Below are 19,850 nucleotides of genomic sequence, written 5' to 3' on the forward strand. Positions count from 1 at the left end.
CTATCGATGTTTTTATTGTATGCTCATAGAATGTGCATCTATAGGTATATGTATGTATGCATGCATATATGTACATATTCAAATATATACATACACATACAAACACACACACACATATATATACATATATGTGCGTGTATATAAGTGCACACACACGCACATATATGTATATATATGTGTGTGTGCACTTATATACTCATATATACCACAATTCACTTTAATTCTAAGCCATCAACATCGAGAAACTCGAGGAGGCATACATGCAGGAAGTGAACAGTGATACAGTCAAAGACTCAAACTTCCTCTAGCACGTGACAGGTGGTAGTGACTTACCGATTGTGCCATCTATCTATACACGAAGAGCTTTATAAGGGAAAGCCATGTCTGTTGATGGTGCAATCGGTTAGGTCACTATCACTTGTCACATGCTTGCGGTGATTGAATCCTTGGCTGTACCACACTTCAATTTCTGCATGTATGCATACATGTGTGTACATATATATATATATATATATATATATATATATATATATATATATATATATATGTGCATACATACATATATATATATATAGGCACAGCGGGATACCCACCAAACTGGGAGAAATCCCTTCGAGCTGTGTCAATTTATTATTTACACATACTCCCTCACCCCCTCCTTTCCATACATTACATATCATCCATACATAACCATTCTACATTCGCCCCTATTTTCTGTCTTCCCCCATCATTCCTCAGCATTAAATTTAAAGTTGAATGGGAATAGCACAGTCTGCTTTCTTTCCTTGATATATTATCAGAAAAAGGACAAATCTTTACAACTTTTTATAGAAAGACAACCCATACTGGTAGCTATCTACATTTTTTCAGCTACCATCCAAACCACATAATGGAAGAGAAGGCAGTAAGGGGAAGATTGGCAGAATATTTTAGGGAGTTCCTAAATGTGAAGGAGGATAGGGAGGGAAAGATAGTTGCAGTGGGAAATGCTAGGAAAATGACCGTGATGAGTGAGGATAATGGAGGAGAAATAAGGAAGAAGTGAAGGCAGTTGTTAAGATGATGAAAGCAGGTAAGGCACCTGGTCTGGATGGATGCCATGCAGAATGTCTAAAAAAAAGGAGGTACAGTGATGGTGGACTGGCTGGTGAGGTTATTTAATGTTTGCTGGAGAGAGGGTAGAGTGCCAGAGGACTAGAGGAGTGCCTGTATAGTTCCACTTTACAAGGGAAAAGGGGACAAGTGTGAATGTAGTAGTTTCAGAGGGATTAGCTTGTTAAGTGTAGTTGGGAATGCTTATGGGAGGATCTTGATTGAGAGGATTAGGAGAGGAACAGAGGGAGAATGGGGCAACTTGAACAGGTTTTAGACATTTCTGGCCATAGGCAAATATCTTTCGGCTAAACTTATGTTTCTTCCATGCCATATTTATCTTCATCCTATTACACAAATTTGACAACAGTTAAGTTTAATGTATCTTACTTTTATAGTGGAAAATTTGGCAGCTGAAATGTTTTTCTAAATGGGTTCAAACCCCATAGGTGGGGTACATTGAACCATGTTAAGGGGTAGGTTGAACCATGTCTTTAAACTTTACTAATGAAAAAGGATTGTGGTACTCCCCAAGGCAGATGTAGCACTTCTTAGCTACCAGAAGAGGTTGGATGACCGCATTGCGAACAGCTGCCCAGGATGTAACACTTCACCCCATACCATACAACACATAATGGAAGACTGCATTATACACAATCATGCACGCAAACAACACAACATACACTCTATAAAGGATTTGTGGGAAAACCCAGTTTCGGCTGTGGCATTCCCTGGGGAGACGGGACTGCTCGGACAGACAGTCTAGGGAATGACAACAACAACTTTACTAATGAAGGCAAAATAAAATACAGTGCCTAGAAATCAAAATATTTTATTTTATCATTCAGAATACACACACGTGTCCCTCTTTTAATGTATAAAAAATATGTAGATTTTTTTTATTGTAATCCTACATTGCATATTTAATGTAGAAGGTAAGTATAAAAAATAAAAGCTATTACTCTCCTTGGTATGAATGACTCATAATGTAAGCAGCATTAATGTGCCCCTAATTTAACAGTTCAAAGTGCCCAATTTCTAGCCATTACAAAAACATGTGTTTCACAGAATGGCAAAGTTGTATTCAAATTGGTTTAGCATTCCTTAATTAACTTTACTTATCACATAACTCATTTGAATAGTTTGATCATAATTATCAGTTATGTGGAGAGTGTTAGAAGGTTTGGTACTTACCTCAACAGATTTACAAAGTAGGTCAAATTTCAAAGAAAGGCCCACCAGCACGTACTTCCTCAATGAAGGCTGCCACTCAACTGGTGCCTGAGTAAGGATTCTGAAGAGAGTTGTACACAAGAGACATCTGTTTGTTGGGAGACAAACTATTCCTGAAAAATCCAATGATTCAATGTGCCCCACTCTCCCCTAATTGGTGAGAAACAGTGTAGATTTAGGACAGGTAGAGGTTGTGTAGATCAGATCTTTGTGGTAAGACAGATATGTGAGAAAGCTATAGGAAAGGGGAAGGATGTTTTTTTGGGCTTTTATGGATATGAAAAAGACTTATGACATGGTAGACAGAAAGGCACTGTGGGAGGTTTTGCGGATATACGGGATAGGAGGAAAGCTTCTAGGAGCTGTCAAGAGTTTTTATGAGGGTAGTAGAGCTTGTGTCAGGATTAGAAATGGAGAGAGTGGTTCAAGGTAAAGGTGGGACTTCGTCAGGGATGCGTTATGTCGCCCTGGCTATTCAACTTATACATGGATGGGGTAGTGCGAGAGGTAAATGCAAGGGTAGTGGGTCAGGGATTGGAGATGGTTAAAGAAAATGGAGAAAAGTGGGAGGTGAGCCAGCTGTTGTTTGTGGACGACACTGCGCTTGTGGCAGGATCGGAGGAGGGATTGAGGAAGTTGGTGACAGAGTTTGGGAGAGTGTGTGATAGAAGAAAGCTGAAGATAAATGTGGGTAAAAGTAAGGTGATGAGATGTACAAGGGGTGAAAGTGGCAGTAGACTGGAAGTGAGCATTAAGGGAGAGCGACTGGAGGAAGTGGATAGTTTTAGATACTTGGGTGCAAATGTGGCAGGAAAAGGTGGAGTGAAGGTGGAGGTAGAATGTAGATTGAGAGAAGAGAGTAAATGCCTTGGTGGATTAAAAAGTGTAATGAGGAATAGACATTTGGGAATGGATGCTAAGAGGAGACTGTATGAAGGAGTGATTGTGCCAACAGCACTGTATGGGGCAAAACATGGAACATAAGAGAGAAGGAGTTTGAATGTGTTTGAGATGAGGTGTCTGAGAAGTATGATGGGGGTTACTAGGCTAGATAAATTGAGAAATGAGGAGGTGAGGAGGAGAACAGGGGTGGAAAGGGAGTTGGGAGATAGGAAAGAATGAGTGAAGAAAGACTAGTAAAAGAGGTATGGAAGGCAGATATGGAGGGAGTGAACATGAAGGGATGTCCTAGGATGAGGTGGATGAATGGGGTGAAGGGGACTTTGGGGAAGAGGGGAAAGTCTGTTGCGGAAGGACGGGAGAGGACAGAAGACGGGTGAATGGAGAATGGTTGTATATGGATGATGTTGTGATGCATGAGGTGGAATGGGTGGGGGGATGTGGGGTGAGGTAGTGTGAGCAAGATTTGACGCAGCCCGAAGGGCTTCTCCTTTTATGCATGGGGGGGACAGAGAGGGGGGTCGCAGATTTAATGAAGTGCCCTTGCTGTGGATGTGCTGTGTCTAGCGACACTACTTCTGCCCCAGGGCAGTGGACAAGGTGCAGGGATGACCCATCATCCAGGAGGTGCTAAGATAAGTGAGGGTGGAGTGTATTCAGGGATGGAATGGGTGGGAGTGATTTAATGCCTTTTCCTTTTTGGCTACCTCCCTTGTAAGGGGGAAAAAGCCTTGGTATATGTATGATCCAAACAACATCAAACTTAGTGTAGCTTCAGGTCATTACTTAAGAGTGCAGAGAATTTGTAGCCCCCCATTACTTAGACATTGAAACTAATACCATAACATCTCATCTACAAAATATGATACCCACCTTGGTGTCTAATTTAAGCCTTCAGCCAAGCTAAAATTTCTACAAATTGTCTCCCCAGAACCAATTTAATTTGAACAAAAAACACTAATAATTCCATATAATGTCTTTCTGTACACCTCCAATTATCTTCTCCCAAATGTTACACACACATACCAAAGGCTTTTTCCCCCCTTATAAGGGAGGTAGCCAAAAAACAATGGCATAAAAATGGGTAGCAGTGGTTTTTATGCCTTCCCAGATACCAAAATAATATACATTATAAAAAAACACTATAAATGTCCACCATAGGTCTAAAGATATTAGAAGTCTAAAGTGTATTGGGGCCAAATAGGAAGGGACCTTCCCCCTAGGATCAGGGAGCAGAAAAATTCAGTTAAATATGCCATGGAAAATTCAGCAGTATTCCTCCATACTGCTGAATTAAATTGCCAAATGGACTGGGACAAGGCTGATCTAATGTACAAACCACGCTGTAAACACTGAAGAAAATTTTTTGAGTCCTCACTGATCAAATAACTACCTAATTTAAATACCTCAGAAGAACAATGGTCCCCCAATGTAATTACCAACAATATATGTTAAGTTGTCCACCCAAACTGAACATACCGCCTGTCTCGCAAACACTTGATCCAGCATCAGTTTGACCTTGGGGTCTTCACAACTTGGGCTCAATCTGACCACGCACTAGTATAGTATGTAGAATTTTCCATGTCCTCTTTATGTACTGTATCTCCTCTTAGTTCATCCAAATTAGCCCACCCTCTGTAAAACCACTAGAATCAGTGATTGCAAATATCTTCAAACATCTTTTCTCCAGTATTCAGTCTATTTTACTAATCCATTAGAACATTCACTTGCTTGTGATGCATTATACATACATGTGCATAGTTTGGGATCATGCCCTGTTGAGGGTCTGTCCCATACCCTGATGATGTTGAACTTCCCCCCCCTATCCTTTGATGTGCACGTGTACCAGCTTGTTACATACATACACCAAAGGCTTTTTTTCTTACAAGGGAGGTAGCCAAAGTCAAAAGGCATAATTCCACTCCTATCCACCACCACTTCTTTTCTTGGCCCCTTTTGGATGATGGGTCATCTATGCATCTCACCCATTGACCTGGGTCAGCAGCAATGCAGGAAGATACAGCAAGACAGCTTCATTTAATCTGCAACCTCACCTTTGTCCCTTCGTGGAGCAGAGATGATGATGAGAAACCCCTTCAGGCTTTATCAAAACATCATTCACTCGTAACCACTCCCATGCATCACAGCATCATCTATTTACAATCATTCTCCACTCATCTCTATCTTCAGTCTTCTCCCTTCTACTGACATCCCCCCCCTTTCTCCAATTTGTTACCATTAGCATTTTATTGGTTACCTGGAGTTGACAGGCAAAGTTGGAGAATATGAATTTGTACCTATGGTTTAGAATGACTGACTAATGTCCTTGATTTCCATCACACTGCCTAATTTATTTGATTCTTTTCATAAAACTAGGCCATTTTCACACGAGTTTGAAAATCAAGGGGACTTCCAAATACAAGGCTTAGCATGTTGAACTGTAGGTAATGTATTGCAAGTGTAGAAATTAGAGTTGAAAATTATAAGGCACATCTCGATTACTTATGGGAATAAATCAAATTGTTTGGGACTGTAGGTTGCTTTATTCTATAATTACAGTCGTTTCCTTTGACAGAACAGGGTTGTGCAAAAACCAACAGATACATGACTGGTTGCAAGAAGCACAACTTGTTTTAAAATTTACAAAAGTGAATAAAGAGCTGCCAGTGTATAAAGATGTTAGAAATGCAAATAAATAATGCCAGTTCTCATCAGTTTAGCTTGGGAGAAACCCATCTGGGCAATCATCACTCACTCAAATTTGGGCAAAGGCACTGATTTCCACAGCAAATATGGTACAAACAAGATCTGTCTCCACTTTGTCCACTACCGCTGCCACAGAGGTTCGGTCACAGGGAGCAAGAGAGCCAGGTAAGCTTTCAAGTGCCGGATAAGGCAAACCCAACACAGGCGCCTTGTGCTCATCTGCCCGTTGCCCAATTAAAAAGAAACGACATAGGAATGCAGTGAGGGGAACTAGCACCTCCGAACTATACCTTGCAATCCAACCTATGTACAACAAATTGCCAACTTAAAGCTTGTGTTAAATGGAAAGCAACAAACTGCTACTGGATAAATTATAAAGCAGCTTTTTAGTGAGGCTTAATCCTAGGTAGGGAGCGCAGGATATCGAGACAGCCTTACACAGCAGTAGGAGTGCAGCCACTGGCTGCCAGATCACCACCTAGGAATATCGATTTAAATATCAAGAATAGCGATGATCTTTTTTTATTTTGTAATTAGAACCTCAAAACACCAAACACTTGTACATATCTAAATAATATTGGCATAGTAGCATAAATATAAATGGTTAAAGTCTATGTGAATGATAACATAATCGAATAGCAGTAATGACTAATATCGAAGACATACACAAATCGCACATAATTGAAATAGATTATCATATTCATTATACTTTTGTTGAATCAGACTAGGGAACCATCCATCTTGCACAACTCACGAAAGGAAGTAAGCTCACGTTTGGACCCCAAGACATGTGTGCACACAGGCATACTTCTGCAAAATCTGTTTTTTGTATTCCAATTGTAAACCATACTTCCTCTTATCAGGCAATGCACTTCATTGCTGTACTATATATTCAAATAAAAGCCCTTCTTGGACAAAATTGTAAAAATGATGAAATCCGCTCCTGCCCACCTAATGGTCACCATTGACCAACAACTCTGTGCTCATCTGTTCTGCAGTAACAACTTGCTCTGAGGAACTGGTTTCACAAATTATTTTTTCCACAACTTGGCTACTAGTAATGCTAGACTCCTCCACAACTTCGGTACTCGTAATGCTAGACTTCTCTGCCTCTAACTTCTCCACTACCTCAACACTCGTCTCTTCGTCCACTATTTTATTCTCCCCATTAAGAATTGGCTCCATTTTGACCTCTGTGGCTGATGCTGCAACTTCTGTTATTTTTGTCTTCGTTCCTGTAGTCTTGGCAGTCGCGCTGACAGCTGTCTTCTTGATGCCAACACCTGTAAATAAAACAAGTGCTTACAAAATTTTCTCTAAACTTTGTTAGCCACCATATGAAATCCAGACAATGCTGGATTTTACCATTCATACACAAGGAGCCAAGACAGGACTGTGTGTGTATGTGTCTGGTGTGCGTGCACGTGTCTGGTGTGCGTGCACGTGTCTGGTGTGTGCATGTGTGTGTGTGTCTAGTGTGCATGTGTGTGTGTGTGTGTGTCTGGTGTGTGTGTGTGTGTCTGGTGTGTGCATGTGTGTGTGTGTGTGTGTGTGTGCATGTGTGCGCGTGTGTGTGTGTGATTCACTATGGTCTTTGATCATGTGTTGGACTTGTGATCGACAGTTATACACACACACACACACACACACACACACACACACGACTCCCCGCCCATGAGAGTTGGAGTAACACCCTGCAGTGCAGCAATACTGAAATTTCAGCCCCGCGCGGGATAAGAATCCAGACCACCATGGCGGCAGGTGAGAACTCTAACCACAGTGCCACAAGGTAGGTAGGGGTAGGTGTAGGTGTGTGTGTGTGTGTGTGCGCGCGCACGCGCACACGTGCGGTGAGTGTGCATGTGTATGTTAGGTGTGATGTACATGTGAGTGTGCCCATACATGCATGTGGCATGGAATGTAAACTTGAGATTAGCTTCTGACCCCTCGGGAACAAGGTAGTTTCTCAAATCTCACCATTAAAATGTTACTTACAAGGATATTTGGTCTGCCTGACTGTTGGAGTGGTTGTGTGTATGAAGGCAATTCAGGATAGATTTCAAAAGGTACTAAGGAATATACACATTATGTTGACATACATATACCAAAAGCTTTTTTCCCCCCTTACAAGGGAGGGAGGGAGGGAGGGAGGGAGAGAGAGGGAGAGAGAGGGAGGGAGAGAGAGAGAGAGAGAGAGAGAGAGAGAGAGAGAGAGAGAGAGAGAGAGAGAGAGAGAGAGAGGAAAAGAAAGAGGAGAGAGAGGAAAAGAAAGAGGAGAGTGACAGGTCATCCCTGCATCTTGCCCACTGTCCTGGGTCAGCAAGAGTGCTGCAGGACACAGCACATCCACAGCAAGGCCACTTCATTAAATCGGCAACCTCCACCTCTCCTTCCCCTCATGCAAAAAAGACTGGGAGAAATCCCTTTGGGCTGCATCAATTTATTTCTCACACATACTCCCTCATCCCCTATCCCCCAACCAACCCCATCTCATGCATCACAGTATCATTCATACACACCCATTCTCCATTCATCCTTATCCTTCCTCAACAGATGTTCCCCTTTTTCCCCCATCCATCTATCTCACCCTAGGTTGTCCCTTCATGTTCACTCCTTCCACCTCTGCCTTCTATACATCTTTTGCTCATCTTTCTTCATGCATTCCTTCATGTCCAAACCATTCCAATACTCTTTCATCAATCCCATCTCCAAACTCCCTTTCCACTGCACATTCTCCTCCTAATCTCCTCATTTCTCACTCTATCCAGCCTAGTAACTCCTATCACTTCTCGGGCACCTCTTCTCAAACACATTCAAACTCCTCTCTTCCTCTTATGTATCGTGTTTCTGCCCTGTACAGTGCTGTTGAGTTTTCTTTAGGTTAACTGTATATGGATAGGAAGATCCCGAGTACTCATCTTAGGGGACAATGCTGCACAAGTTAGAAAAGGTAGATGGTACATCAAAGGGTTCTAGAGGGGTACCAGACCATGGGAATGGTAGAAGGTGCAAATACCTCTGGTCCCTAAAATATTTATATTAATTGCTTCTGACCCAGGGCAGTGGGTGGGATAACCCAACATCCATGAGGAGCAGAGATGAGAGGGAGGAAAGTATGCTGGGTGGGAGTGGATGTGCCTTTTGACTTTGTTACCTCCCTGGCAAGACAGAAAAGCCCTTGGTATATAGATTAATCAATCCACTTCCCTAGATCTCTTGTAAGAGGACCACAGCTCTCAGAAAGAAAAGAAAAGGGGAGGAAGGCAGTTCATAGGTATGCACCCACACGCACCCACCACCTTTCCCTTTCATCTTTGCTCATTGTGAATGAAGTGTCATCCCTGTCTCCTGCCCACCACCCTGGTCAGAAGCAATGCAGCAAGACAGTACAACCAGAGCTAGGCTGCTTCACTTAATGAAACCCCTCCTATTTGGCCCCTCATGCAAAAAATAAAGATGGGGAGAAATCCCTTCCAGCTGCATCAAAGTATCATCCATACAGCCACTCTCCACTCACCCCTGCCTCCTTTCCCTGTTCAACAATCATTCCCCTCCTCCTCAAAGCCCCTTTTAGCCCATCCATCCAACTCATCCCCTCAAGTTCACTCCATCTACAAAGGGATTTCTCCCTCCCAGTCTTCATTTTTCTGCACAAGGGACTCCCCCCCCCCAATTTAGCGAAGAGGCCTTGCTGTGGATACAGTCTTACTGCATTGTGTTTGACCCAGGGCAGTTTGTAAATGCAGGGATGACCATACACAAGGAGCTGAAATGGGAGGGTTGGAAAGGGTGGAAGGGCATGAAATAGGTATGTGCCTCTGACTTACCTACCTACATTGGAAGGGGGGTAAAGCTCTTGCTATAGACTTCCCTCATTTGCTCCATGTATCCAAACAATCTCAACAATTATCTGCCATTGCCTTTCCCCCCTCACTCTCCTCTTTTCTCACTATCCAACCTTGTAACTACCATCATACTTCTCAGACACTTCATCTCAAACACTTGAACCTCTCCTTTCTGCCTCTCTCAAACTCCAAGCCCCCTATAGTGTCATCAGCACAATCACACCTTCATATAAGACATTTCCTCGTTTCTCTCAATCCAGACCATCCTAATACTCTTATCAGCCCTATCTGCCATCTTTTCCAACCCCACTCTCCTCATTTCTAACTATCCAACCTTGTAACTCCTATAATACTTCAAGACCCTTCATCTTGAAACATGTTTAAGATTCTTCCTGCCTCTCTCAAACTCCAAGTCTCTGCCATGTACAGTATTGTCAGCAAAATCTCCCCTCCATGTAATTTTCATTTTGCATCCATTCCTAGATGGCTTTCTTATTTTTCAACCCCAAGACTGTCTCTATTAATCTACCATTTACCCCTAACCCCACTCCTCCATTTCTTGCCACATGCAACCCCATATGCATAAAATTATCCACTTCCTCCAGCCCCTTCTACAACTTCCAGATTGTTGCCATCCTCTCCCATTGTACATCTTATTTTTACCATATTTACCTTCCACTTTCTCCTATTGCATACCTTCCCTATTCCAGTCACTGCCTTATTCTCCCTCTCTGACCCTGCTACAAGCAGTGTCACCCAATACAGCAAATATTTTATCTTACATATGCCAACTCCTATTGAACTTACCTGATGACGTCTTGGTGGCTGTCTTTGAGGCAGCTGTGGTGGTTCTGGTCTTGGAGGGTGCTGTAGTTCCATTCATTTTGCTGGTTGTGGTCGTGCTTGTTCTGGAAGCTATGCTCTTGGTAGTGCTTGAAGTCTTTGTGGCTGTGGCAGATTTGGTAGTACTTGTGGTGCGAGATGCTGACAGGATCCTATTTGTTGTATTCTTAGAATCTTTTGAATCTACAGCAGTCTTGGTTGTCATGGGTTTGCGGGCAGTTAACGACCTTGAAGGACCATCAGTGGCAGACTTCCCATCTGTTCTTGGAGCAGTGGTTGGTCGCCTGGCTGTGGTGGTGGTTCTGGAAGAAGCTGTTCCTACTGTGGAGGAGGTTGGGCGAGGAGTTGGCCTGGTAGTGGTAGGTTTCTTGGCCTCACCTGGACCTGTAGGTTTGGTAGTGGGTCGAGAGGTAGGTGTAGGTTTTGTAGCAGTTGGGCGGGTGGTAGTCGTTCGAGAGGTGGTTGTTGGTTTCGAGGTTGGTGCAGTCTTTGGAGTAGGCTTTGTGGTTGTACGAGGAGCTGCTGTGGGTCGTGTAGAAGGCTTTGGAGCTGTAGTTGTAGGAGCAGGTTTAGCAGATGTGGTCTTGCTAAGTGTGGACTTTTTGACATCAGGCTTGCTGGGTGCAGTCTTTGAGGTTTCAGCCCTTGAGGGAGTTGTTGTTTTGCCTGTGGTAGGCTTTGTGCCTGGAGTGGACGTTGTGCCTCGGGTGGCCCTGGGTGTGGTGCCTGGGGTGGCCCTGGGTGTGGTGCCTGGGGTGCCCCTGGATGTGGTGCCTGGGGTGCCCCTGGATGGGGTGGCCCTGGATGTGGTGCCTGGGGTACCTTTGGCTGTAGCTTCTCTGGCAGGAGTGGTTCTGTTTGCAGCTCTACCTGGTGTAGGTGTTGCTTTTCCAGGGGTGGCTTTACCCGGAGTGGCCTTGACTCCTTTTGTAGCTTTCTTTGCTCCAACTGGAGTTTCTGGCGTTTTAACTGGGGCCACTTCTGGGGATTTTACTGGAACCTCTTCAGTTGATTTGACTGGGGTCTCTCTAAGAGATTCTACTAGAACCACTTCTGGGGATTCTACTGGAGCAACTTGTGGGGATTCTACTGGAACCACATCAGGGGATTCTACCGAAGCCATTTCAGGGGATGTTGGAGCAAACAATCCAGAAGAGAATTCATCAGGAACTTTAGGTGAAATGATAGCCTCTTGAGCAGCAGTGGTGGTTTCTACAGGTTCTCTGTAATCCCCAGATTTATTCATCTGTGGTGCCAACAAGTCTCTCTCATAATCATTGGGGCTTTCCATTTCTACAGATGTCGGTATTGGTTCATCAAAGTGCATAGACTGGGTCATAGGATCAAGCATGGGATGGGGCATATGACCTGGTATAAACTCGGACTCAAAAGGCCTAGACATGAATTGATCTTCAATTTTGCCTTCATTTTGTTCCATCTGGTCCAGTAGGTCAAGTTGTGGTGAAACAGGTGTTGCAGGGGTCAGTGGAGCTCCAGGCGAATCTGCTGCTTCACGTGGTTGTATGTCTGCCTTAGAGGCAAAGTCTACCAAGGCATCAGTAATTGGTTCTGTAACAGGTTCATCAGTGAATGAGTTGTCCGCCAAGAGGGAATCAGATTGAACTGGGTCCGATGGGTGTGAGGGTGCTGGAGAGTCTGCCCCAAGGTCTAGACTGGAGGGGAATGCCGTGGGAGCATCAACAGGTGAAGGTGGAGAGTCCACTTCAACAAGTGACTGGGCATGGACTATTTCTACTGTGGGTTCAGCACTTGACTTGGGAGATGCAGGTGCTTCTACCTCTGAACCTAATGCAGGGGAGGCAGCTGCTGTGGGAGAGGATGGCTCCAGGTGGGCAGGTGGCCCAGCAGGGAAAGTAGGTGGATCCATGCTGGCAGGTTCAGGCGAGTTGCTCACATAAACACTGAAAGGACCTGACTGCTCAACCCCTGGATTAGTAAACATGTCTGCACTTTGGTTGATGGAAACACTGGTGGCAAAACTCTCCTCTGGTGTATTCACTTCCACCGAGGTGATGAAGCCTTCTACAGAACGAGGTGGGCTTCCAGCACGAGGACTGCTAGGAGATGCATCTAAACCAAAGCTCTTCTCCATGACTGGAGCCACAGCAGCTTCCATAGGCATAGCATGTTCCACATCCATGGCTTGGGGAATACCAAATGGAGCATCAAGTTCTTCTGGGGTCATGGGAGGACCTCCAAAGTGGGTTGGTGCTAGATCATTATTGTACTCTACCACGTCCTGCTGCTGCTGCTGCTCCTGTTGTCCTCCAACCTCTGGCATATCAGATTCTGGCATGGTGTTGCTCACAAACTCTTCCTCAGCCTGGAACACATTAAAAGCAATTTAGTATAGGAAATTGCAATTATTCAGATTTCAAGATGACCCAGCAATTCTAACCTTAAATACATACAAAACCATGGAACAATACATTTTGTGAACTGTTACCAGGTTTTAGCCATTATCTATTAAATACCAGTTCAATCAAAAAGTACACTAGTAAAGCAGCAATTCCATAAATAATAGCATCAAGACTTGACATGAAATCAGTCAGATCAAGTTATAATTTTAGAGTTCTAAAAGCACCAACTGTTCATTTTCATTTGAAATAAAATTGTGAAAATTTGTGTTGTGCACATTTTATACTAGGTGGGCAAACATAATTTGAAGTTTTTCTTCCCCAAGTAATTTAAGGATCTACCTGGTGACTATTGCTGATATGGGAGCCACAGGTCTTCTGCATGAGATTGGAATACTTGATGCATTTTTTTTGTACTCATCAATAACTGCACCTATATGGGCTTGCTAATTTTGTACTTTCAATAATTTTATGCTATGCAGCACTTGAACAATGTCTCTTATCTGATCAAAATTGATCTCAAATATGTATTAAAGCAAAATCTGAAGATAGGCAATTGAGTGTTCCATTGGTATACATAAAATTTTCATGTATGCATGAAGTGTTTAGTGTACAACATTATCAAATAACTGCAGCTTTAGTCAATGGTAACACTTCCTTTGCAGTATTCATACAAAAGTTACAGTTAACTACAGGTGGCCCTGCATATCCTATAAGCATACTAAATACTGAGGGTTCCTACTATGCAACTTAACAGTTTACTTTTAAACTGCTCTCCAGGTACCATGAATGGATTGCAAGCAGGTGGTGGTTTCCAATCATCTACTGGTTTTCATACCATTTTAAAACAAAATATTCACCTGAAAATACTGAACCTCTAGTTTTACTAGCCTTCCTTAAATCTCTACTTAATCACCCCTGCTTTCACCTTGTCATGTAAATTTCCAAAAATAGAAATGTGTACCATGAAGATTAAATGCAAATATTAAAATTCATTCCCAACGCTGTTCCACTAAGCCCTAAATAACTCTTGGCAACTTAATTCCAATACTATATTTCACATTTGAAATTATCCATCAGTGGCTCCACTGGTTGTAACATGTACTACACAAGTTCCAAAGCTCTTAACAAATGACCTTGACAAACACTTCCTTTGTTTACTTACTCTCTTGTGAGTCTGAGGCTCCATGCGGAAGTAAGACCACTCCTCCTCTTCCTCTTCCTCCTCCTCTACGTCACCAGATTCACAGACTTCCTCTGGGAGGCTGTCCAACTCCGCTAAAGCAGCGTCCACTGCAATAAAAAGGACAAAGTTATTTGTTTTGAAATTATCTTCCTACTTGACACATCAAGTTCTGAAATTTGGATTACAAGGTAATATACACAATTTGGGTTTGCTAATATATGTATGAATATCCTCTCTATTATCAAACATGTTATGGTGTGTAGCTATGGTCCAATTGGGGCATGGCATATAGAAATCAGGGTATGTAATGAGCTTGTTATAATATCAAGAAACTTGGCAGAGCACAAGTTCAAGTGCTATTAATAGGATGTGGTACACAATACTTCACTGCCTCTGTATAACAATTTTAACGAGCTTTGACGTCTGTTGTACTGGTCCATAGTATCAATGATGGGTACTAGCAAGACATGTCCTGCAAGACACCCAAGAATCTTTTTTCCTGCCACTTGCCTTCAAAACATCAATCTCACCTATACGCAGTTGCAATCCTATGGGTAGTTGTTGGACCCCAAGTTCGACTGTGCTATCAATATCTAGACCTTTCTTTAACTCCCGAGGATCATGTGCGGGGGCAGTCTTGAAGTTAGCCCATCTGTTATCCCTGATCCACCTAGAGGTACAATAGATAACCCCGAGTCTTTGTCAACACGAGTTTGCTTCAATATATAATCCATAGTTTCTAAACCCAAAACCTCTTGGTCTCAAGGGATCAAAAGAGTGAAAAAAATTCCCATTCAACCTCGTTGATAAAAATGTAACACCGTACAGCTTATCTCGCCTACTTAAGTCACTAATATACGTCTTAAGTGCTATTTTAGTATCACTGACACGTTAGTGCTTCTGTAGTGGAGAAATCTGCTACATGGTCATGTCTTAAAGATGACACTGCGCGTTACCATGTTTTGGCATCGAATATTTATACCCGTCCCCCCTGTCTGCGCAACCATACCCGGTCCCTCTGGTGCTCTGTAATCTTCTTACGGAGGGCAGTACAACTTTTCGAAGTAAAACTGGAATTCAGGCGTTTGGTTCCACGTAGTAAACTGCTACATCAACGACTTCCTTTACTCATTTGTGTCCATTCCAGCTGATGCAAGATTTGCTCACCCAAAGAATAGCTTCGATCGTTTAGGCTAAAGTATCGACCAACCTAGTATTAGTAAAAGATGTACTTGTGTTTATATTTAGTCTATTTTGATAAGCTTATGAAAGTCCTAGTTCGTGTTCTATACACCTACTGTAAAATCAAAAGCCAGAACAAAATTCTTCATGCAAAACTGACATTCCACCCCCTACATGCAACAGGACAACCAACTTGCTTTAAAACGAGGCATCAAATTACACGATTCAGGAAAAGAATTGTCTACCATGACAACAGGCAACCATAACCCAGTGTCAATCGAAGCCGGTTGTAAAGCAAAGATGCTTGCAGGATCCTGAGAATTAAGCAACCGCATGGAAGGACGACAGCAACTAAAGAATACAACGCCGACTCGCCCATTGTTGAATTCTCATACCAAGGCATCATGCCACTCTAGTGGCAGTTTGGGTACTCCAGATATTACAATAATGGAGTCGCTGTGGCAGGCAGGATGTGACAAAACGCAGCACGGCGGGAGAACTGCACGGTAGTTGTTCCCGGGGTTGGTTGGGGCTGCGTGACCTTGGCAGTCGCTGTCGGCGGGAGCAGGTCGGGGAGTCAATCTCAGGTATGACTTTGGTATGCAAGACGAAGTCTAACCCCTTCAACCTGCCAGCACACCTAGAGAGCCGCTCCCCGTATCATCGGCCACCTCCGCCGCCTGCTACTACAATGGTATCTAACAAACAAGACAAAGTTCTAGGGGTTCTACGCACAGCACAACGTTGCTTCGCACACCTTCCCTACAACCTTCACCACCGCCACCTTGGTCCTGCTGGCGACGACAGTAACCGGTGCTTTCTAAACCGCACCCAATTTTATCAACTCCGCCAAAACACTAAATTATCCAAACACCTGGTTTACAGCAAGGCCTAGCTATGGTTTGAATTTTAGCACAAAGCGTAGCCCCGGCTAGGTTCTCTGTATCGGGGTTGCTGCCGTCTCCATGCGCATGGAGCAAAGATGGCGTTCATCTATTCACATCCTGCAACCTCCACATTAGTCATGGCGATGCAAATGTTATTAGCATAGACCATTCACACTGTGGGCCAGCAACGCAAAGATGCTCCAAAGAACCTGGTATGCCAAGCAACCAAACTGATGCTATGATCTGCTCTCGTCAGCTGCATAAAACTCTGCAGTCTGGCAATATGATTTGATACAAATATCGTGTATAAAACCACGTCTGATTAAAAAAATAGCAACGAATTCTTTGGAAATATGCACTATTGTTTAATAGTAATGTGACATTTAAACACTCATTGCTGTTGTAAGCCCTGCAAATGACAAGGAGTGTTGTTCAACAACGTAGGCTAGGAAGGTTCATAATCTTACCTGAATCCAGCAGAAGACTTGTTTACCGCCTATGAGCAACCCACCCCAATACCATGCCGGTTCCACTCACTTCATCCAAGCCTAACATGCATGGATGTTACTTGGGTGCTTACGAGACCGTCGCGTGTACAACCCCTTTCTATCCCCGTCCCGCCAGAACGGCCACTGCAGACTCGCGGACACAAAGCACACCCCTTTGTACACAAAACCCCAATCACAGCGAAGCTCCACAACTCCATGAAAGCACAAATCGATTGCAGATGACGCATGCCGACGGTTGTCCATATCGATAAAACGATCATTTAACTGTTTGGGTACCGGTTTCTCTAACCCTGAGGTATGGCGAATTGATGACACCCACACCTTACCGTATCCTTGAGCAGACTTAGTGTAAACGTTTTTAATTATATACCTCCGTTTGCGGTTTCCAATATAAATGTTCTGTTGTAAGGCCCACGAAGAATCACTAACCAATTACAGCGTTTCTTCCTTCGTTTCAGTCACTCCTCTACGTAACCGCCAACTGCTAATGTTGGTAACTGGTCCCGGTGGCGGCGGTGGAAGGGGAACAGGGAGGAGGAGAAGGAAGGTGGCGGGCGATTCCTCTGTCCCACCTGTCAGACGTACGACGAAAACACCCAGTGGCCCCCTCCAACCCCAGTAACTTCAGATTTTTTTTTCAGATAGTGATAAATTATCTGCCTCCTTCGGTTATAGAAACAACGACATTTCCCGACTCCTAAATGCCCGAAGAAGAACAATGCAGTCGTGGGTCATTTCGGCGCCAATTCCCCACGATTATTTTGTCAAAGACCAACTCTAGAGACCACTATATTAAATTCATTCAGTCATAGCATCATGTTGCTTGTATAATTATCTGCTAGCGCTCATAAATCTACCCGATAAACTTAATCGTTGTCCCCCATATCTTCATACGGAGTGGACATTTCTGCACTGATTACAGGGCAGAACTGAAGGATCCAAAGATCAGCCTTCATCTTCGAACAGCCGCAGATGTGATAAATATGAAGTAATTTTTTCAGCCACTTCGTTTCAGTGACGGGAGCATCAGCTAGGTGACAATGACCCATGATAAATAAAACTGGTCTGACGTTAGAATTATACACTACTTCAACTTGGCAGAAATTAAACGTTAGTTGGAGTGGCTATATTGGGGGGGGGGGGAACAAAATGAAACCAGTATTACAAGCATATTATATACACTCAAAAATAGACTATACAGTCCATACGCAGATGAATAGGCGAATTTTCAATCTACCTTGGGGGCGGACGTATGAACAAGTACATTTATCACTTCTGCATTGGCCTCATTTTACTGCAACTACTGCAATGCAGAGCGATTCTATTCAGCCGAGAAAGCTTCGGCTTAAGTGTTACAATTTGTACCTGTGCTGCACTTTAGCTAATACCAAACTTTCTTCTCAGTTGGAGGGAGGTGCTATGTTAACCCATTTATATTGTCCTTCACACGTTTATTTTTCTTAAAAATGCTTTATTCAGCTTGTGACAGCTGCAGAGACAGATAGGTAAAGATTATTATCGACATCATTTAATCTGGTACATTTCGCTTTTATCCTAGCTAACCGACTTTTCAAATCAACCTAGGAAGTGTCGGGTGAAATGGCTGAAGATTCAAATCCACGGGTGAATGGGAAGGTCACTTGGTGACGTCACCAAGCTGAAGGGTGGGGAAGGAGGGATGGAGGGAAAAGGAAGTAAAGAATCTGGTCCTAAAAGACTACACCACTGGGGATATATATGCAGCCCATATATATATATTATATATATATATATATATTATATATATATATATATATATTATATATATATATGCCCATATATATATATATATATATATATATATGAAGTCCATATATATACACATGAAGTCCACATAGATGCATACATATGAAGTCCATATATACACACATATGCACACATATGAAGTACATATATATACATACATATGCAGTCCCTATTATATATATTATATATACTGTGTATATATATGCAGTCCATATATCCATATGCGTGCATTTGCAGTCCATATATCCATATGCGTGCATTTGCAGTCCATATATCCATATGCGTGCATTTGCAGTCCATATATCCATATGCGTGCATTTGCAGTCCATATATCCATATGCGTGCATTTGCAGTCCATATATCCATATGCGTGCACTTGCAGTCCATATATTCATATGCATGCATTTGCAGTCCATTGTTATATATACATACATGTGACGTGTAATATGTAATATGTATGCATATATGTATATATATATGTATATACATGTATATATATGTAATATGTATATGTAATATAAGTATGTGTAATATATGTATATAATACATGTATATATGTAACATGTATGTGTATATGTAACATGTATATGTATATATAACATGTATATGTATATATAATGCATGTATATGTATAACATGTATATGCATATATAACATGTATATGTATATATAAAACATGTATATGTAATATGTATATGTAATACATGTATATGTATATATGATACATGTAATACATGTATATGTAATACATGTATATATGTAATACATGTATATGTATATATGATACATGTATATTACATATACATATATTACATATACACAAACATTACATACCGGGTATATACACACAAGTACATATATACTTACATTTTACACATATATACATATATACATATACACATTTTACATATTACATATATACACATTTTACATATTACATATACATATATTTCACATATTACATATACATATTTCACATTACATAAATACACATTTTATATATTATATATAGACATGCATATATATTATATATATAAATGTATACAATACATATATACAATTACATATATATACATATACAATTACATACATTACATATACATATCAATATTTACATATACACAGGTATATTATATATATATATATATATATATATATATATGACAAATATATACACATTACATATACAATACATATATTACATATACAGTACACACACTATATATGTATATAACATACAATACACATACAGTACTTATATGTTACATATATAAACACACACACAAGCCCTGGGGTTTACAAAC

General features: G+C 41.9%; 1 protein-coding gene across 4 annotated transcripts in view; it reads right to left on the minus strand.

The window, feature by feature from the left end:
* Nucleotides 1-5,745: 5,745 nt before the first annotated feature.
* Nucleotides 5,746-19,850, minus strand: part of LOC143023514 (uncharacterized) — a 551,512-nt gene continuing 537,407 nt past the window's right edge. For all 4 annotated transcript variants that reach the window (XM_076182052.1, XM_076182061.1, XM_076182068.1 and 1 more), the window contains 3 exons: nucleotides 14,163-14,290; nucleotides 10,584-12,963; nucleotides 5,746-7,214 (listed from right to left, as the gene is read on the minus strand). In XM_076182052.1, coding sequence (XP_076038167.1) covers nucleotides 6,883-7,214; nucleotides 10,584-12,963; nucleotides 14,163-14,290 — 2,840 coding nt within the window. In that variant the 3' untranslated portion in view covers nucleotides 5,746-6,882. The remainder of the gene's footprint in view (nucleotides 7,215-10,583; nucleotides 12,964-14,162; nucleotides 14,291-19,850) is intronic.

The sequence above is a fragment of the Oratosquilla oratoria genome, chromosome 3, assembly GCF_046742065.1.
Source record: "Oratosquilla oratoria isolate Oo_2021 chromosome 3, ASM4674206v1, whole genome shotgun sequence".
NCBI lineage: Eukaryota > Metazoa > Arthropoda > Malacostraca > Stomatopoda > Squillidae > Oratosquilla > Oratosquilla oratoria.